General features: G+C 42.8%; 2 protein-coding genes across 2 annotated transcripts; one reads left to right on the top strand and one right to left on the bottom strand.

The window, feature by feature from the left end:
• Positions 1–894: 894 nt before the first annotated feature.
• Positions 895–4090, top strand: LOC123394916 (probable RNA 3'-terminal phosphate cyclase-like protein). Its single transcript, XM_045089800.1, has 6 exons — positions 895–1237; positions 1330–1479; positions 2334–2515; positions 2593–2768; positions 2882–3092; positions 3640–4090. The coding sequence occupies exons 1-6, from the start codon at positions 1039–1041 to the stop codon at positions 3847–3849; spliced, it is 1128 nt and encodes a 375-aa protein (XP_044945735.1). The 5' UTR covers positions 895–1038; the 3' UTR covers positions 3850–4090.
• Positions 4091–4222: 132 nt separating this feature from the next.
• On the bottom strand, positions 4223–5948 carry LOC123394914 (putative per-hexamer repeat protein 5). Its single transcript, XM_045089799.1, has 3 exons — positions 4985–5948; positions 4865–4904; positions 4223–4757 (listed from the first exon to the last, which is right to left on the bottom strand). The coding sequence occupies exons 1-3, from the start codon at positions 5835–5837 to the stop codon at positions 4478–4480; spliced, it is 1173 nt and encodes a 390-aa protein (XP_044945734.1). The 5' UTR covers positions 5838–5948; the 3' UTR covers positions 4223–4477.
• Positions 5949–17562: the final 11614 nt, after the last annotated feature.

Below are 17562 nucleotides of genomic sequence, written 5' to 3'. Positions count from 1 at the left end.
CATGTTCTGTAATAATTAAGACTCAAATTTGTTCTGCTTTGTTCCAGATTGAAAAGCTAGTGCCGAGCTTGTTATGTAGCGAGTAGTTTGAACTAGCCTTGTGGTTATGCCTGTGTTGAAGGTTTCTTTTTTCTGTTTAGATGCTGGTGAGTGCGGTAGCTGTATGCTGGATGGTTGCTTCATTTTAATAGAATGAGGCAGGGGCAACCCCTTCCTTTCAAAAAAATAAAATAATTCTTCATAATGTTTTTTTTCGTGAAAACTGCAACGCCAATATTCGAGGAGGTATGTATCTAGGCAAGCTCGTTCAACAACGCCAATTCACATATTGTCCAAGAAAAACGAATCGTGTGGCGCATACGCTAGCCGAGTAGTGTAATTTAGAGAGGTGATTTTGGGCTGATTATCCCTCTAGTTTCATTTTATCGCTGTTAATTGATGATATAAGTGTGGTTTAAATCAATATAGCAAATCATTATGGCATTCATTAAGAAAAAAAGTCGTTGTTCCAACCTGTGGTTGGATGGTTAGAAGGACCGTGGTATCCCCTGTCCACCAGAGTTCAAGTCCTAGACTTGACGTTGGTTTCGGCGAAGTGCTTTCAGTGGGAGGAGGCGGGGTAGGGTGTGCGTGTGTGCGTTCATAGGGGTGAGTGTACACTCGTGTATGTGAGCGACTTCGATTGTACTCTGCTAAAAAAAAAAAGCCGTTGTTCCATTTTTGGCATAGAAAAAAAAACATTGTGCCTGGTAGTTTTTTTTTTCTTTCACTTTTTATCTCGGTGTGGGCTGTGTTTTCATGGACAGCAGTGGGCCATTTTTACCGAGAAAAGAAAAGACCACACAAACGTTCGCTACAAGTGGGCCGTGGCGCGAGGCCCGCGTCCCTGTCAAATACCCGCCGCAGCGACGCCTCGCCGGCGCACGCCTAAACCCTAGCCAGCCCTCGCCCCCGCCGCCGCCGCACGCACGACCAACCCGACACCCCCGCAAGGCGAGCGAGCAGCCAACCGTCCCCCGGCGCCGGCGGCTGGCGAGGATGGGCCGTGAGAAGTCCCGGAGGCTCTCCGGCAGCCGAGACTTCCGGCAGCGGCTGGTGCTGGCGACGCTCACCTCCACCCCCATCGTCATCAAGGACATCCGCGCCGGCGAGGGCGGCCTCCGCCCGCACGAGATGTCCCTCCTCCACCTCCTCGACAAGGTCTCCGACCAGCACGCCATCGACGTCAACGACACAGGCAAGGGCGCGCCCACCCCCCCTCCGAGTCGTGGCCGCGATTGCGGTTTCTTCGATTGCGTTGGTGGCTGATTGTAGTGGCTGCTCTCGCAGGGACGAAGGTTGGGTACAAGCCCGGGGTGATCGTCGGCGGGAAGGACCTGGAGCACGACTGCGGGGTGCACCGCGGGATCGGCTACTTCATCGAGCCGCTCGTTCTGCTCGGCCTCTTCGCCAGGTCGCCCTTGTCCATTCGGCTCAAAGGTGAGCAGCGTTTGCTCATCTCGTTTTCTGCTTGAGGTGTGCGGAATCAGCCAAATTTCGGGTGACTGTTTTTGAACCGTCAGCTCAAGCGATTGCCATGTTTTGCACTGGAACCCCGGCATTACGATATTAGTTCAGGCAGAAGTTCTTCGATTCGGTTGTTCTAGGTATTCAGTCGTATTCATTGTTCTGTCCAATGGGTTCTTTCAATTGGTGTATGTGACTTGTGTGAGTGGACCGTGTCGATTGGTTACCATGTTTCCTACTTCAACTCTGGAATTACGATACCATTTCAGCCAGAGGTTGTGCAATTTGGTTGTTGTAGAATTATTAGTTATCCAGTCTGATGCATTGTTCGGTCCGGTGGGTTGTTTCAGTTGGTGTATGTGACTTTAGTTGACCCTGCTCTGTTGTGGTTGTGGATTATTTTAACAAAGGTGGTTTTTGTTGGGGTTTAGTTAATTTGGCTGAATTAACTGCCGCCGAGTATGCAAACCTTATTAGCTCTTCCTCATAAACTCGTGATCCTCGTGGCCATTTATTTTCCTAATGAAGATGCTGTTAACATGAGGTGCTCGGTAGTATGTGTCTCAAGTTTCACAAGTTTCCAAAAGCCAATATCTGCAAAGTACTAGAAAGAAATAATACTTCTTTAGTTCTGCACAAAATTGATGGCCATTGTTGTTACCAATCGTACGGACTCTTTCGCTTCTAGGGAGTCTAAATTTGATTGCCATGCTTGTAGGAATCACAAATTCCGCAGAAGGTTGATGGCCACTGTTGTTACTGATTCGTACACCGTCTTTTGCTTCTGAATTTGGTATGGAGTCTAAATGTGATGCCATTATTTTTAGGAATCACAAATGATGCAAAGGACCCTTCTGTGGATACTTTCCGGATGGTTACGTTGCATATGCTCAAGCATTTTGGTGTTCCTCTTGAGGGGCTGGAGCTCAAAATTGAATGCCGGGGAACTCCTCCCTGTGGTGGTGGTGAAGTGCTTCTTCGAGTCCCCAATATAAACAGTACATTAAAGGTGTGTTGGAGTCTACTTCTGCTCACCTTTTGTGATTTCTGTTGACATTCCCCTTCTAATATCAAGTGTTTTCACAGGCAGTCAATTGGGTTGATGAAGGCATGGTAAAGAGGATAAGAGGTGTGACATTCGCCACCAAAGTATCTCCACAGATTGGAACCCGTATCGTCTATGCTGCACGTGGACTCTTCAATAAGTTCATTCCAGATGTTCATATCTTCACCGATCATAGAGTTGGTTTATCTGGTGGATTGTATGTTTCGAGCTTGAAGCAGAACCTGTTTGAATATTGAAAGTTACACACCTGTGCTGTTATCTCCTGGTGTCTTGCAACTCAAAAATTTAAATGTATTCATCATTTGGCAGGTCAACAGGCTATGGCTTATCTGTAGTTGCCGAAACCACAACAGGCTGTCTGATTTCTGCAGATTCTTCCGTGAGTTATCCCAATGTTGATAAAATGAGTGAACAATCCAAGAAGCCTGAGCTAATGTCTCCAGAGGATCTTGGTGAGCAAGTTGCATCGATGCTGCTAGAAGAGGTGGCTCAAGGAGGAGTTGTTGACTCAACACATCAGGTCTTATATCCAATTCTAGTTTTTCCATTCTTATGTTATTAGCAGGCTGGTGATAGTTATTTTTGGATTGTGGCTGATAGTTTGTTTTTCCTGTTATGTACACATGCCTCTCATACGGTTCATGATCAGTACTGTGTTTTTGTGTGTTTACTATGTGAAGCTCTCAGACAGCTCTGCAACATTAATGCCCTGTTTGTTTGGCTGATGCATTTTGTAGGAAGAGAACTTGATAATTCTAGCATTTTTTCCTTGAGAACATAGCAGGGAAGAATCCTTTCATCCATTGTGTCAACCCAAAAGGCCAGCCACGAAACCTGGATAAGAATTACAAATTCAAGCTGAACATAGTATGGTTGGATTTAGTCCACTAGAATGATCGCTGCAAGTCCTTCTGGCAAACCTAATTTTTAGTTCATTTTCGCAAATGAAAAAAATGGTGTCTGAGGTTGTTGTGTCTGCCTTTTCCTTCAATGGCTCTTTACGGATCTTGCTTCAAAGTCCACCCTCTGTTTTGTTACATGATGTTTCTCTTGTAAACAAATTGCAGGGCCTTCTGTTCATGTTGTGCGCTCTCTGCCCGCCCGATGTGTCAAAGGTACGCGTGGGACAGCTGACACCGCACGCTATAGAATCACTTCGAAACATCAAGGAGTTCCTTGATGTCAAGTTCATCATCAAGCCTGACCCAAACTCAAACACGGTTATTCTAAAATGTGTTGGTGCCGGAGTGAAGAATCTTGCTCGGAAGATTTCATAAACCTCATCTAGGATGGAAAGCAGTGTTTTGGAACCGCAACACAGGAATTTTCAAGTTTTGTTGCAAGTGTGTTGTGGATCTTCTTCCCCGGATTAGTTTTGATGCAAGCTAGTTGATCCAGAATGGATTTGCCTGATCATGTTATCTTGTACCCTTGATCGTATATCCTTAGATCTAATAGAACAACTACTGTTTCCTGAGAAAACATGGGTGTGAGATTTTCACATTGAGATTTCTGCTATTTGGTGTTAGCATTCAGCATGCACACATTTGGTGTGCTTTTACTTCTTATTTGCCTGGAACATCTACGAATCGAGCATGCCCTTATATGTCGTGTTGAAAGTTCTAGTATGGAAAGTAATGAAAAAGAAGATGAAGCTAGCAAGAAGATTATCTGATATCGTATCATAGTTCATCGAGAATGAACTCCATGCTCACCTAACACACATTTCATAGCTAAGCAACATTCTGCTCAGCTCAGCCCAATACACACACACACGCTAGCACATAAATATCTAGTCTTCTCTCTCAATAGTTCATAGAGAATTCATTTATCCGTCTCTGTACACAAGTGAATATCATATCAACAAGAGAAGAACACGCCCGCAGCATCAGCAGCACATGGATGCTAAACCTTCATCTTGACATAAGCAAAGGTGAATATCCAGATCAGAGACAGGACCCAGCTGCAGTTCAGGGAGGCGGCGCCGCTGCCGGAGTCAGAGAAGCCGGTCGGGTTGCCTGGGCCGTACATCGAGGTCCCGCCGGGGTAGGTGTTTGCGTTCAGCACCGTCGAGCCCGACACTCCACTGCCGACCGCCGGTCCTGTCCCCGTCGTTGTGCCCACCGGCCCGAAGCTTGGCGTCACGCCCACCGGCCCTGCGGTGGTGCCCGTCACGGCGCCGGAACTACATCACATGCCGCAAATGCATGATCACTATCGAAGAATTCGCAAGAATTTGACTGTTTGATTTGGAGTTCATGACAAGATCACGTGTTTCAGTCAAATCCTTACCTTGATCCTGTTGATGTCTGGTACATGCAAGCTCCTGAACCTGAATAATTCAGCAGTTTCAGAGTTAGCTGAAGAAGATCAAGTGATGGAGTGGGAGTGGAGGAGTGAGGGTTTGGTTACTTGGGTTGGTGGCGACGAGCATGCCGGCGCCGCCGAAGTCGCAGCTGGCCGGCGAGGGGCTGCGCTGGTAGTAGGCGTTGAAGGCGTAGGAGGCGTGCGCCTGGATCGTGTTGGGGTTGTAGCAGCTGCCCATGGGCTGCAGCGCCGAGCAGTCGGCGCCGCCCATGCCGCACGCGAAGTCCAGCCCGTCCTGCAGCGCCGCCTCCGTCACTCCGGCCTTCGCCACGCACCACGTGGACTGCCCCGTCCCCCCCGCCGCCGGCTGCACCGTCGTCGCCGGCGCCTGGTACACCGGGGTCGTCGGCACGCTCCCGACGCCGACGCCGGCACCGGCACTGCCGCCCGGGTATGTCGTGGCCGGGTTGGTGATTGGCGACGTGCCGGGCGTCGCCGTCGGCGTCGTGGCTGGGTTGGTGACCGGGGCGGTGAACGGCGCTGGCATGGTCGGCGCGGCGACCGGGTTCGAGAACGGCGCCGGCATCGTCGACGGCTCTGGGTAGAGCGGCGGCAGGTTGGGGTTGGTCGCGAACCCGGTGCCCGTGCCCGGGTTGGTCGCCGGCACCGTGACGATGCCGCCCGAGGACGCCGGGTTCGTTGCCGGCACCGTCACTGGGTTCGTCACCGGCGCGAACACGTCACGCGTTGTTGTCTCCCTGGTTCCCCCGAGGAGCTCCCGCCGGCGCCGCGAATTACTCGAGACGTCCACAGCAGGACCCATGAACCTCTCCGTGCCCATCGATCCGTCCTTGGCGCCGGCGGCCACCGTCACGCCGGGCACGGTCTTCCCGGCCTGCGTCGAACCGTGACAGAGCAGGAGCATGCATAAGACGAAGCAGAGAGCGGGAGCCGCCATTGATGGAGCAATCGGCAATGGCGATGGCAGAATGCTATGCTTGCTGACTAGGCTATGGAGGGAACGGAGCTGGAAATGCGAGGAGAAAGGAGCTTGTTCACCAAAGGCGAAATTTAAAGGCTGGAGTGTGCGTGATACAAAGCAGAAAAGCACGAGCAATAGGGGAGAAAAAAAAAGGCGGCAAAGCAGATCGTAATTCGTTTTTGATTATAATAGTTGCAATTTGAAAATGCAACGCAATGCAATGCATGATGCTCCTTTTCTCCTTTCTCTGCTTTGAAACAGCCTTCGAGTTTTCAAATACTTGCGCACATCCTTTGCTGTCGAGAGAAAAGAAGATATAATTAATTTTCCATGTTATCTTGTCAGTGTGATCATTCTCTTTTCGGTCCTAGAAGATACACAAAAGAGTTTGTGCCGACGATTCGACGAAATACGGCGAAAAGAAAATGTGTGTGTGTGTGTATTGCCTCATGGGAATGCTGATTCAGACAGGGGTGGCAATGGCATGGCTGATTTGTTTTCATCAGGAGAAAATCATACATGTGGTGGATAGGCAGGAGGCGGTGAGAGTGTGATGTAACTGCACACTGGCAAGCGACAGTCATTTGCTTGCTGTTCTTGTCAACAGGCACACACACACACAAAAGGAAAAATGCTTTGCCCTCGACACGAGTTTTTAGGTCCAATCGACAAAGCTGCTTTCTCATCTCTGCTGACTCTCTCACACACAAAATGGTCCTGATCCAGTAGATGGCCACTGTGTGTCCATGTCAGTCATCCTCAATCCAATCCAAATGGACAGACTTGGCACACTGGCTGTTCTGGTAGTGGTAGACCTAGCTCTGAAGAAGAAGAAATTTCAGTGTTTGGACCAGATGGTGCATACCAGATGGGCTCCAAAAAGGCTGCTCTTGGTTGCTTATGCCATGTGTATGCACCAGCACCTCAAGGATTCTTGCTTAATTTGCACCGTTGCTCTCTGGAATCACTTTGTGTGACAGTGTGAGCAAGTGTTCAGGGATGTGTCTGCATCTCTATAGCCAGAGAGGGCTCTTGCTGTTTCCCTTTGACGAAACATCTGTTGCGAGCTATATGTAAGAATTAATTACATGGATTAGAAGCCAGAATCTACTGGACCAATGCAGGTATGAAACTGCCTTGGCTTTCTGAACCCTCAAGAGTGTGGCAACAAGAATCAGGCAGAATCAGAGAATCTGTACATTCTGTTGGGTTCTTGTTGGTTGCCAGAATCGGCAAGCAGCGGTGCCTACCTGGCTACATCAGCAGGATGCAGGCCGGTTGCACTCCATTTCCTCCTGATATCTTCATCTGAAAGATATTTTCTGAAATTTAACCATGAACATAGTTTATATATGAAAATTTAGTAGTGTTATGATTGATCTCGAGACACATAATTTTGACACGTAAATCAAGGGGGCAGGATTGCAGGGCTTTGCCCGATATATTTGTAAGGGTCATCAAGTCGATCTTCAGCAGAGCTATACCGGCCCCTCTTCTATCGAAAGTTAGGATTATGATCTGACCTGTGTGCAGCTGCTTTTTGTTAGCATGCAATGCTAACAGTGCCGGCCATCAAAGTCCATATGGCCACACCGGATGGCAGCACTCGCATTACTTATCTTGGACCGCTTTCGATCGATTCACGTAAAAGTCGTCGAATGAATTCATCGACGGCGATAATCTTTTCGTAGTCTATCATCATAGATAGGGTTGTGATATTGTTAATCATACCTAGCACACATGTCTATGTGGAGTTGTCACTTTGCTGATGATAGCAAAGGTGCTGACTGGAGAACTTTGCAGTGTTCCCTTCGCTATAATTCTTTAGGTTATTTTTTCGGTAGAGAATAGAGCATACAGTTTCTCTCTTGCCCCACTCCGGCATATGCTATATTGCCATATAGGTAACCTAATTCGCAAAGAAACACATCATAAGACCGCATCCACGTGTTGATTGGCTCATGTTTTCCTTGTAAAGCAACTAACCAAGGAAGGACAAGGGTTCCATTTCCGCACACTTATACTGATTATATAAAAATGATTGGAGCATACACAAATTAAAAAAAACCATGAACATTCACAATAAGAAACATATACCATATAAAAATATTTCATTGTGAATCTGCTACTAATATGGTATTGTAGGTGTTACTTTGTTTATAAACTTGATCAATAAAAATGTACAAAGTTTAACTTAGTACAAAACTTAAATGCATTATATTTTGATAAGGATGAAGTATATTTCTGACTAGAAACTCTTTTTGCACCGTAGCGGCAAGAATCTATTAGTTCACAACCTGTTTTAAGATCCGAGTCATGGAGAGCTATTATTATCCCTTTTCTGCTATACAAATTGAACACTAGGCCTAATACAACTATGGCCCCCACCATTTTTCCTTGATATTGCAGGGATGGTAGCATTGTGACAGCCCACTCTCTCTCTCTCTTTCTCTTTTCTTTTAACACACAAGCACGCGCGCGCGCGCGCACACACACACACACATAAATCCATCTTTTTGTGTTCAAAATAATAATATAAATTCATCCCTTTATTTCATCTTTACTAAATTAAACTGTTCATATCATTAAGTTTGTTTTTGAATTAAGTTATATATTTAAACTCCTGGCACCAAGACCTTTAGAACTAAACCAATATTGGATACATTTCAAGCACATTTATTTTTCAACGTTTCACATTTCATATATTGAACAAACCCATTTCGCCTGAAAAATTTCACTGGAAATCCATTTGACCCAATTATATTTCAGACACGTGAAACAAACTTTTTCACACACACTAGAAATGTCCAATTGAAATTGATGTGACATATAAATGTATCACACAAAGTGAAATTGTAATGTAGATTTGGAATTGTAAAATAGTAAACACAAAATGTGAAATTGTAATGCATCATTGGGAAACTGATTATTTTTGAAATGTGAAATAGATTTTGGAAAATGCAATTGAAGTAGATGTGATATTTATGAAATTGATTTTGTTTGCAAATGTGTAATAGTTTATTCCAAAAGAGTGAAACATGTTATTTTAAAAATGCGTAATTGAAATGGATGTGACTTTTCTGAAATAACCAAGTGGAAAGTGAAATGTAGGTTCTGAATTGTGAAAGAGTAACTATGGAAAGTGGAATTTAAATGTATCATTGTCAAACTGATTATTTGGAAATGTGTAATAGATTATTTCAAAAGAGTTAAATATGTTATTTAGAAAATGTGAAATTAAGATATGTGTATTTGTTTGTGAAACAAGCCAGTGAAAAGTAAAATGTAGGTTCTGAATTGTGAAATATTAACTATAGAAAGTAAAATTGTAATATCATTGTGAAATTGATTATCTTAATTTGTGAAATATGCGTTCGATTTTAAACTTGGTTAAAATATCAAAGATTGATCTCATTTTAAAGGTTTTGACGCAAGGAGTTCAAATATAAAAAAGTTTCAAAAACGAATAAATGGTTTAAAAGATATGGTGTTTTAAAATAATTAGACTGGGTGAAAGAGTTGATTTATTGTTTGGAAGAATAGATACTAGTGTTCTGCCACATTAATGTCATGCATGCATGTGAAGTACAGTTATGGGGGACAGCTACTGAAATACCAATATTCTTTAAACATGATAACAAATTATACAACATGGAAAGAAAATACCTGTTTGATGGCACTATCTAATTGGCTAAAGCGTTGCCGGAACCTACAGGTACGACACAGTTTTCCGCTTGAGAATTAGAGCAACTTTGCCAGAATCGCCAAAAGTCCCCAAACTACAACTATTAGCTACTTAGTTTATTGTTTGACTGATTTATTTTTGCGGGTAGTTTAACTAATTATTAGTTTGTCTATCAAGATAAAAGTCACAGTGCGAGTAATTGTCTGCCCAAATTAATAGAAATGAGACCGAATTGAATGAAATGTGTTATGAATTTTGGATTATTGGGAAAAAAAATTATGAGCGGATGATAGATGGGTCCTAGTTGCATGAAAAACATGGATGCGCATTATGACGGCCCTGTCTTTGCGTACAACCTTGAAATGCATAACTTTCACCGTATGCCATATGGCGACCGCGCATATGTCAACTCAGCTAGTCATATGGCGGCTTTGGAGTGCCACTTACTCAATTTCGATCCATTGATATTGATTTGGTAATCGTAGATCTTGACCTTTTCTATAAAATTGATCAAAATTTCATTTAGGACGACTTAATTATATGCACCATGATTGGGCGAGCGGGGAGCATATTCAGGGGGACAGAGAAAAGATCGGCTTGGACGCATATACTCCTTCCGTTCAGAAATGCTTGTCATGGGTATGGATGCATCTGGATGTATTCTAGTTTTAGATACATTCATTTTTATCTATTTGTGTGACAAGTAATTCCGGAAGGGAGGGAGTACGTGATTTCGGCTTTTGGATCTCATGCATGGTTTTGGATACTGGTATTAGTTTTGTCTTATAAACTGGAACTGGATTGATGAATTGTGTTATATATGCTCACTGAAAGACCACCAGAGTTTGCCCAACTGGAGTCGGGATGGATGGATATGTCTCAAACTTTTGGTCTTTGTCAGTTGCCACCATGCATGCATGGTATGCGTTGACCCAAGCAGCAAATCCTGGCCCCGCCGCTACGACGAACCATGAATAAAAGAGAGAGAGAGAGAGAGAGAGAAACAAGCAGCTAAAGCACCAAGCTAGGTAACCATTGGCCGATGGATCAAGACGAAGGCAAAATGGAAGACGAGATGAGGCAAGAGCCAAGTGGGGGAGGGTAGGGACTAGACTAGCCAGGGATCAGAATTCAGAAAGAAAGAAAGGTGGAGAAAAAGGCAGCACTTTGCTTAACAGCTAAGGCCAAGAAGGAATGTGAATGGATCGGGGCCTAGCCTTCCATTGGGATCGGGATCGGGATTGGGGGGTCGTTGATTAAACTAAGAGTGGATTAAAAGCAGGCAGCGTCGCCCGATCGAGATCGATGCGATCCCCACGCACGGCGCGGCACGAGAGTGCATGCATGCATGCACACGTCGGTCTGACTGACTTGACGAAAAGGAAGAAGAAAAGCTGGTATGGACTATGGTATAGGAGGAGGCAAAATGCATACAATTGACCCCCGACTAAAAGTATTTCACAAACTGAATCATAATTGAAAAAAATACATTTAGCTGACCCTTTTATGTGGCGCCCAACAGTGAGGTGTCACATTATACTGTATGACGTCTGATTTTTAGGCGCCACACATCCTACTACTCTGATGTCACACCCTCAACAGTATGACGCCTAAGTGTTAGACGTTGCATGTTCAAAATATTGGCTGATGATGATTACATTAGACTAGGCTGGGCAGCAGATATTTACTGGCTCATCTCCGATCGTGGCTAGGCTTAGCTGCTAGCAGACACGGTGAAAGTGCTCCTGCGAGTGAAAGTGCTACTTGCTGTCAGACACAGTGAAAACGCTCCGATGCTATCAGACACGATGAAAATGAATGAAGCCGCATTATAACAACTAAATTACTACGTGCGTCTGTGAGTGAAAGTGCTATCAGACACGATGAAAATGAATGAAGCCGCATTATAGCAACTAAATTACTACGTGCGTCTGTGAGTGAAAGTGCGTGCCTGCACATGCATGCATGCATGCTTGCGAGTAAGTATCTTACTCCCTTCGTACCTAAATATAAGTTTTTTAAAATATTTCACTAGATGTCTACATACAGGACAAAATGAATGAATCTATACTTTAAAGCATGTCTATATACATCAATATGTAGTCTATTAGTTGAATCTTTAGAAAGACATATATTTAGGAACGGAGGGAGTAGACGCCAGCCAGTAAATATCTTAGACGTGCAATGCCTAACACCTAGGCGTCACCCCGTTGAGGGTGTGGCGCCAGCGTGACATGATGTGTGGCGCCTACAAGTCAGGCGTCACACAGTGTAGTGTGACGTCTGACTGTCGGGCGTCACATAAAAGGGTCAGTTGAGTGTATTTTTTACATCCGTGGTTCAATTTGTGAAATACTTTCAATCAAGGGTCAATCGTGTGCATTTTGCCATAGGAGGAGTACTACTATATTGCCAACTACTCCTTCCGTTTCTAAATATAAGATCTTTTTTCCAGAGATTCACTAACGAACTACGTACAAATGTATATAGACATATTTTAAACCATATAACCGAACCCCTCAAAGCCGTCTCAAATGCCCGGGCAGCCCGTTCGGTCACTAACCGGTCATGAAACTGCGACCCAACAGGGCACTTTAAACGGGCCTCAAACGCCCGGGCTGAATGACACCTTTCATATCTAACCCAAATATGAGGCGGATATGGAGGTGCCCGGGCGTGTCCAGGCACACTTGTCGCGTCGGACCTACAGGCTGACCCCATGGTAAATTGCACCAAATCCACCGAGAAGAACTGCCGGATCCATTTGCTCTTTCCCTCTTCTTCCTTCACCGCACCGGCCGTCTTGTAGCTCCGTCGCCGTTCCTAGCCCCTGCTCCGCCAGCTCCAGCAGAGCAGTCTTATGCCCCGTCCTCCTCGCGGGGGATGTTGTCGTCGGCCCAGAAGTAGCCATGGTACGTCCGACAACTCTCTGGCTCCCATTGCGCTAGATGTGTTCGACACATTGTTTGACCGGATATTTTGACAAAATTTTAGGGGAAAACGATGGATTCCGATATTTTGTTCGGCGAGGAGTATGGACCGATGGAGCTTGATCAAATGATGAAAGATCAGTTCTTTGATTCATCAGATTTGGACGAAGAAGTGGACATGATCATATGCTTTTGAGCATGCAAGAGGAAATGGACCGACAAGTGGAGCATCTCCTTAATTTCAAGGACTCAATCAAAGGGAAAAGAGTGACCAATTGGGATAGGGGTATCCGGAGCAAAGCTACTGTAGAAGGACTACTTTGAGACGAACCCAACTTTCCCGGATGATCCATGGTTTCGGTGCCGTTTTCGCATGCGAAAACCATTGTTTTTGCGGATTGTGGATGCAGTGGAGGCACACGGTGACTACTTAAAGCTCATAAGGGATTGTTGCGGTCAACTATCTTTCTCTGCCAAGCAGAAGTGCACAGCTACTTTGAGAGTGCTTGCACTTGGTACTGCCGCAAATGCCATTGGTGAGATGGCCAGGATGGGAGAGCACATGCGTGAAGACTACTGTCAAGTTTGCCCATGCTATGGTCGAGGTGTTGGAGCAGAGTATCCGAGAGAACCAAATGCACATGACACGAAAAAGTTGTTGGCTATTGAAGAGGCAAGAGGGTTTCGAGGGATGATGGGATCAATTGATTGCATGCATTGGCAGTGGAAGAACCGCCTCAAAGGTTTGCGAGGAATGTATCAAGGTCACGCCGTAGAGGCCACCATCATACTAGAAGCGGTGGCATCACATGACTTATGGATTTGGCATCCTCTCTTTGGAATGTTGAGTTCTCACAATGACATTAACATGCTTCAACGATCTTCGGTGTTCAGGAGGCTTTGCAATGGGGAATCACCGCCGTGTAACTACACCATCAACGACCGAGACTACATAATAGGATACTATCTTGCCGATGGCATCTATCTTCAGTGGGTTGCATTTGTCAAGACCATATACGAACCACAGGGCAACAAACAAAAGCATTTCGCAACAATGCAGGAAGCAGCTAGAAAGGATATGCAGGGGGCATTCGAAGTGCTGCAAGCTCTTTGGGGAATTCTTCGTGGGGCTCCAATGATGTGGGAATCAGAAACTTTATGACAGCTGATGACATGTTGTGTTATTTTGCACAATATGATTGTCGAGGATGAGGGTGATGGTCTAGCCCAAACCAATGATTTTGAAGCACCCGACGAACAAGTTGAAATCCCGAAAGACCAAGATGCAACTCACCTTATGAACTTTCTGCAGATGCATTAGAATCTTCGAGATCATGAGGTGCACGCACAACAACTAAATGATCTGGTGAAACATATGTGGACCCACAATGAAAACCAAAGAGCACATGATTGATTCTGCACTTTAAATAAATTTGTATAAACATTATTTATGTTCGATACCACCATCTGTTATTTGCGTGCGATAATGGTATGTTTCCGTGATCGACGTGCATGGCTTTGCATGAATTTGAGGATTCAGAAATGAGATATGTGGATGTGTGGAGCGATTTATGAGGGGCCGCCCGGATGCGTTTAAAGTATAGGGGTCGGATTTGTTCAATCCGGGTGTATAGGGGTCGGATTTGTTCAATCCAGATGTAGATGCGTTTAAAGTATAGATTCACACATTTTAATTGGTACGCAATCTATAGTGAAAATTTTAAAATGACATATATCTAGGAACGAAGGGAATGGTAGCTATCAATAGCATGCGCGACTGACTGTTATTATATATTAATACGGTACTATTAATAATTTGATGGTTATTGGAAAGTTCTTCGCTCAATCTGCCAATGGGATCACAGAGGCACGTGATGCGCGGCTTTCTTCATAGTGTGTGCACGCGTGGGAGAAAAAGGGAAGGTTTTTTTAATCAGTTTCGTAAAGCTTTATGTAACTTGATTAAATGTTTACATATACCTATCAATAAAATAAATAGATATTCTTAGTCCGTCATGCTATTTTATTATACCTATTAATAAAAGAAATTGATATTCTTAGTCCGTCATGTTATTTTATAAAAAGAAACCTAACATCTCTGACATTAAACCGGCAGTACATATCAAACGTTTTTAAACATACTTATATCTTCGAAACTGTAACTCCAAATTCAACATGTTATATATGGATTATAATTAGATAAAATATATAAAATCTGAATATGATGTTATTTTACCTGTGAACCATTTTAAAAATAATATCTAGGATACAATCTTAATCAATAATGCATTACCCGTCTTTCTTTCATACCGGTACCGATTTGAATTATGGATAAACATCTCAGCAAAATCAGGATTAGAAACAAAATTGATGATCACTTGACCATTACGTATTAAATCTACATGCAAGCCATATTATAATAGAAAACCTTTGGAATCTTAAACTGCATATTTGTAGGCTAAAATCATCTTTGTTTGGATAGTAGCTACAAACACTTAAATTATAGACAATTTTTTTGTAAACTAAAATTATGTGATATTGTTTTCTCTCGTTGCAACGCACGGGCTTTTTTTTTGCTAGTGTTTACATAAACAAAAAAAGAAAAAAAAAAGAATGGATCACTGAACTTGTAGCCGTCCACTTGGCCAGGCCCAAATTGAAGAGTACCTACCCTGGTCCACCTTGCTTTCATCTTCTTTGGATGCCCCGTGCTGACACTGTTGAAAAACTGATCCGGCCAAAATTGAGATCGGCAAGCGAGTACACATGTCATGTTTACGATTTGAGTGGATAACTCTTTTCCTCTTAATGAATTCAGGAATCCTGCCAAATAAAAAAAAGAAATGTTTATGAATTGAAGCCGAAAGAAGCTACCTATCTGAGTTATGTTTAGTCCACGGTTTTTTTCCACAGATAATACATATCCTTTCGTGTAAACACATGCCATGTAGCACTATGTGAGTACTCTGCCGGCAAATTTTTCTCGGTCGGTTTAAGCTGATTTTCTTATTTTGATCCGTTTCTATTAAAAGCGTTTTTGAAAAATATATAGGAATTTCATTTTTTATGAATTTAGAAAAATGTTCACAATTTTTATAAAACATTCACGAATTTTAAAATTATTTAAAATTTTAGAACTTGTTCATGAATATGGAAAAAATATTTATGAATTTTAAAATTGTTCAAGTTTTTATTAAATATGTTAAACAAAATAAACTGTTCATGGATTATAAAAAGGTTTGTGAATTTAAAAATTGTTCACAAATATGAAAAAGTCCTCATGGATTTTAAAGAACTAAACCATTTATGAATTTGAACAAATGTTCACAAATTTAAAGTGTGTCCCAAAATTGAAATAGTGTTTTACCTAGTGAAAATACTAGTGGTGAGGAAACAAGATTTCATTTTTGAATTGCATAAATGTTTCTTCATTGTGAAATCCCTACTATTATAGGACGGGACTTTAACCTAGTTAGGAAAAGAAGAAGATAAGAATAATGGTAGGATTGATTTTGAGTGGGATAATAGGTTTAATGAGCCGATAGACATATGGTCCCTGCTAGAGATTAACATGTTTGGTAGAGTTTTTACATGGTCAAACAACTAGGAAAACTTGATTATGTTCAAGATTATAGGATTTTCTATACCATTGATTTTGACTCAGCCTTCCCTTTAGCTAGTGCTAGAGATCTGCCTAGAGCTGGAAGTGACCACACTCCCTATAGTGTGGGATGATGGAGTGGGTCATAGGGTTAAAACAATAATCTAGTTTTTAAGTTTGAGAAGTTGTGGCTTAGTAGACCTAATTTCATAGATATAGTCTCTAAGGCTTGGAGTAGTCAATTTAGTAGTTCAAACATGTTCCAAAGTTTTATATTTTTAGGAAACTTTCTTGCGGTTGGAGTAGAAATATCTCAGTCTTTCTAAGAAAGAATAAAAGATAGGTCATAGAATAATATGATGAACTAGATATTCGAGATGAAAGTGTTGATCCGAGTCAAGAAGATAGAGAGAGAATGAATGCATTCTAAATGAAATAAATGATTTTTTAGGTGGAAAAAATCAATTATGGACATAGATCTATAGATAGGAATATTTTGGAGGAAGATTGGAATAAAACTTAATTTCATCCCGTGGCTAATCACAGGAGGAGAAAAAGTTAATGTGCGTGCCAGATGGGCCTCATGGTCCAATTACTAATAGTGGGGATGTGAGGAAAAATGTTGTAGACTACTACTATACAAATGTTCAGTTGGGAGCTTAGGCGTAACATTTATTTGTGTGATGACTTTTTATCTTCCGAGGAAAAGGCCACTTGTGAATAGAATGATAAGTTAGAGGTTGTATCTAGCGAGCTAGAGGTCAAGGAGGTAGTGTCTAGATCCTACTCACATGGTACACTTGGCCTCGTTTTTGTTCTATCAAGAGTTTGGGACATGTTAAGTATGACTTATGGAAATGTTTGATGCTTGACATAGAGGTGATTTGCATGTATGTGAATATGTTCATATATATTTTATAATTATTAGATATCCTGTAAGATATTTTCCGAACTATGCACTCTAACAAATATCTGAATAATACTTTAAAGTGTATTACTAGGTAACAAAATCTATAGAAACTTTTAGAGTTTAACAAATGTTTTTGCAAGTGAGGTTCAGTGATAATTGGACGACATGTGAATGCTTTGTTGTTGTATTTAGAATACCATTATCACTGTAATAAACAAAGAAATTATGAAACATTGATGATTCTAATTTTGTGTGCACATGTGATCTAGTTAGTTGATATGCTCGTCTAGCATGCACTTGGGTTTACTTGGTGCATGCGAGAGCTCATGCTAATTTCTCAAATAAAAAGTTGCACATTAGTTTATAGAAAGTTAATTATTGTGACATGCATGACCCATGCATGAAAGAGAAACTAGGGGTGTATTTGGTTACCTGCATTAGGCTCAACCAGGCCCACACCAAAAGAAAAAAAAACAGTTTTTTGATTGCTTGGTCTGCATCTACACCTCGGCCTGCACGGAACTTAAAGCATTCCCACGCCATGCCCGTGAGCTAGTGCCGAATCGGCAGTTTTC

The sequence above is a fragment of the Hordeum vulgare genome, chromosome 5H (assembly GCF_904849725.1).
Source record: "Hordeum vulgare subsp. vulgare chromosome 5H, MorexV3_pseudomolecules_assembly, whole genome shotgun sequence".
NCBI lineage: Eukaryota > Viridiplantae > Streptophyta > Magnoliopsida > Poales > Poaceae > Hordeum > Hordeum vulgare.
Note: the sequence above shows the minus strand (reverse complement) of the source record. Positions and strands in the feature narration are given on the sequence as shown.

Excerpts from the sequence above, each read along its gene's own strand:
- LOC123394916 (XM_045089800.1), top strand. The coding sequence starts at position 1,039 with ATGGGCCGTGAGAAGTCCCGGAGGCTCTCCGGCAGCCGAGACTTCCGG. Across the intron at positions 1,238-1,329 it reads CATCGACGTCAACGACACAG|GGACGAAGGTTGGGTACAAG; the intron begins GCAAGGGCGCGC and ends CTGCTCTCGCAG. Across the intron at positions 1,480-2,333 it reads CTTGTCCATTCGGCTCAAAG|GAATCACAAATGATGCAAAG; the intron begins GTGAGCAGCGTT and ends CATTATTTTTAG.
- LOC123394914 (XM_045089799.1), bottom strand. The coding sequence starts at position 5,837 with ATGGCGGCTCCCGCTCTCTGCTTCGTCTTATGCATGCTCCTGCTCTGT. Across the intron at positions 4,905-4,984 it reads GCTCGTCGCCACCAACCCAA|GTTCAGGAGCTTGCATGTAC; the intron begins GTAACCAAACCC and ends TGAATTATTCAG. Across the intron at positions 4,758-4,864 it reads CAGACATCAACAGGATCAAG|TTCCGGCGCCGTGACGGGCA; the intron begins GTAAGGATTTGA and ends CATGTGATGTAG.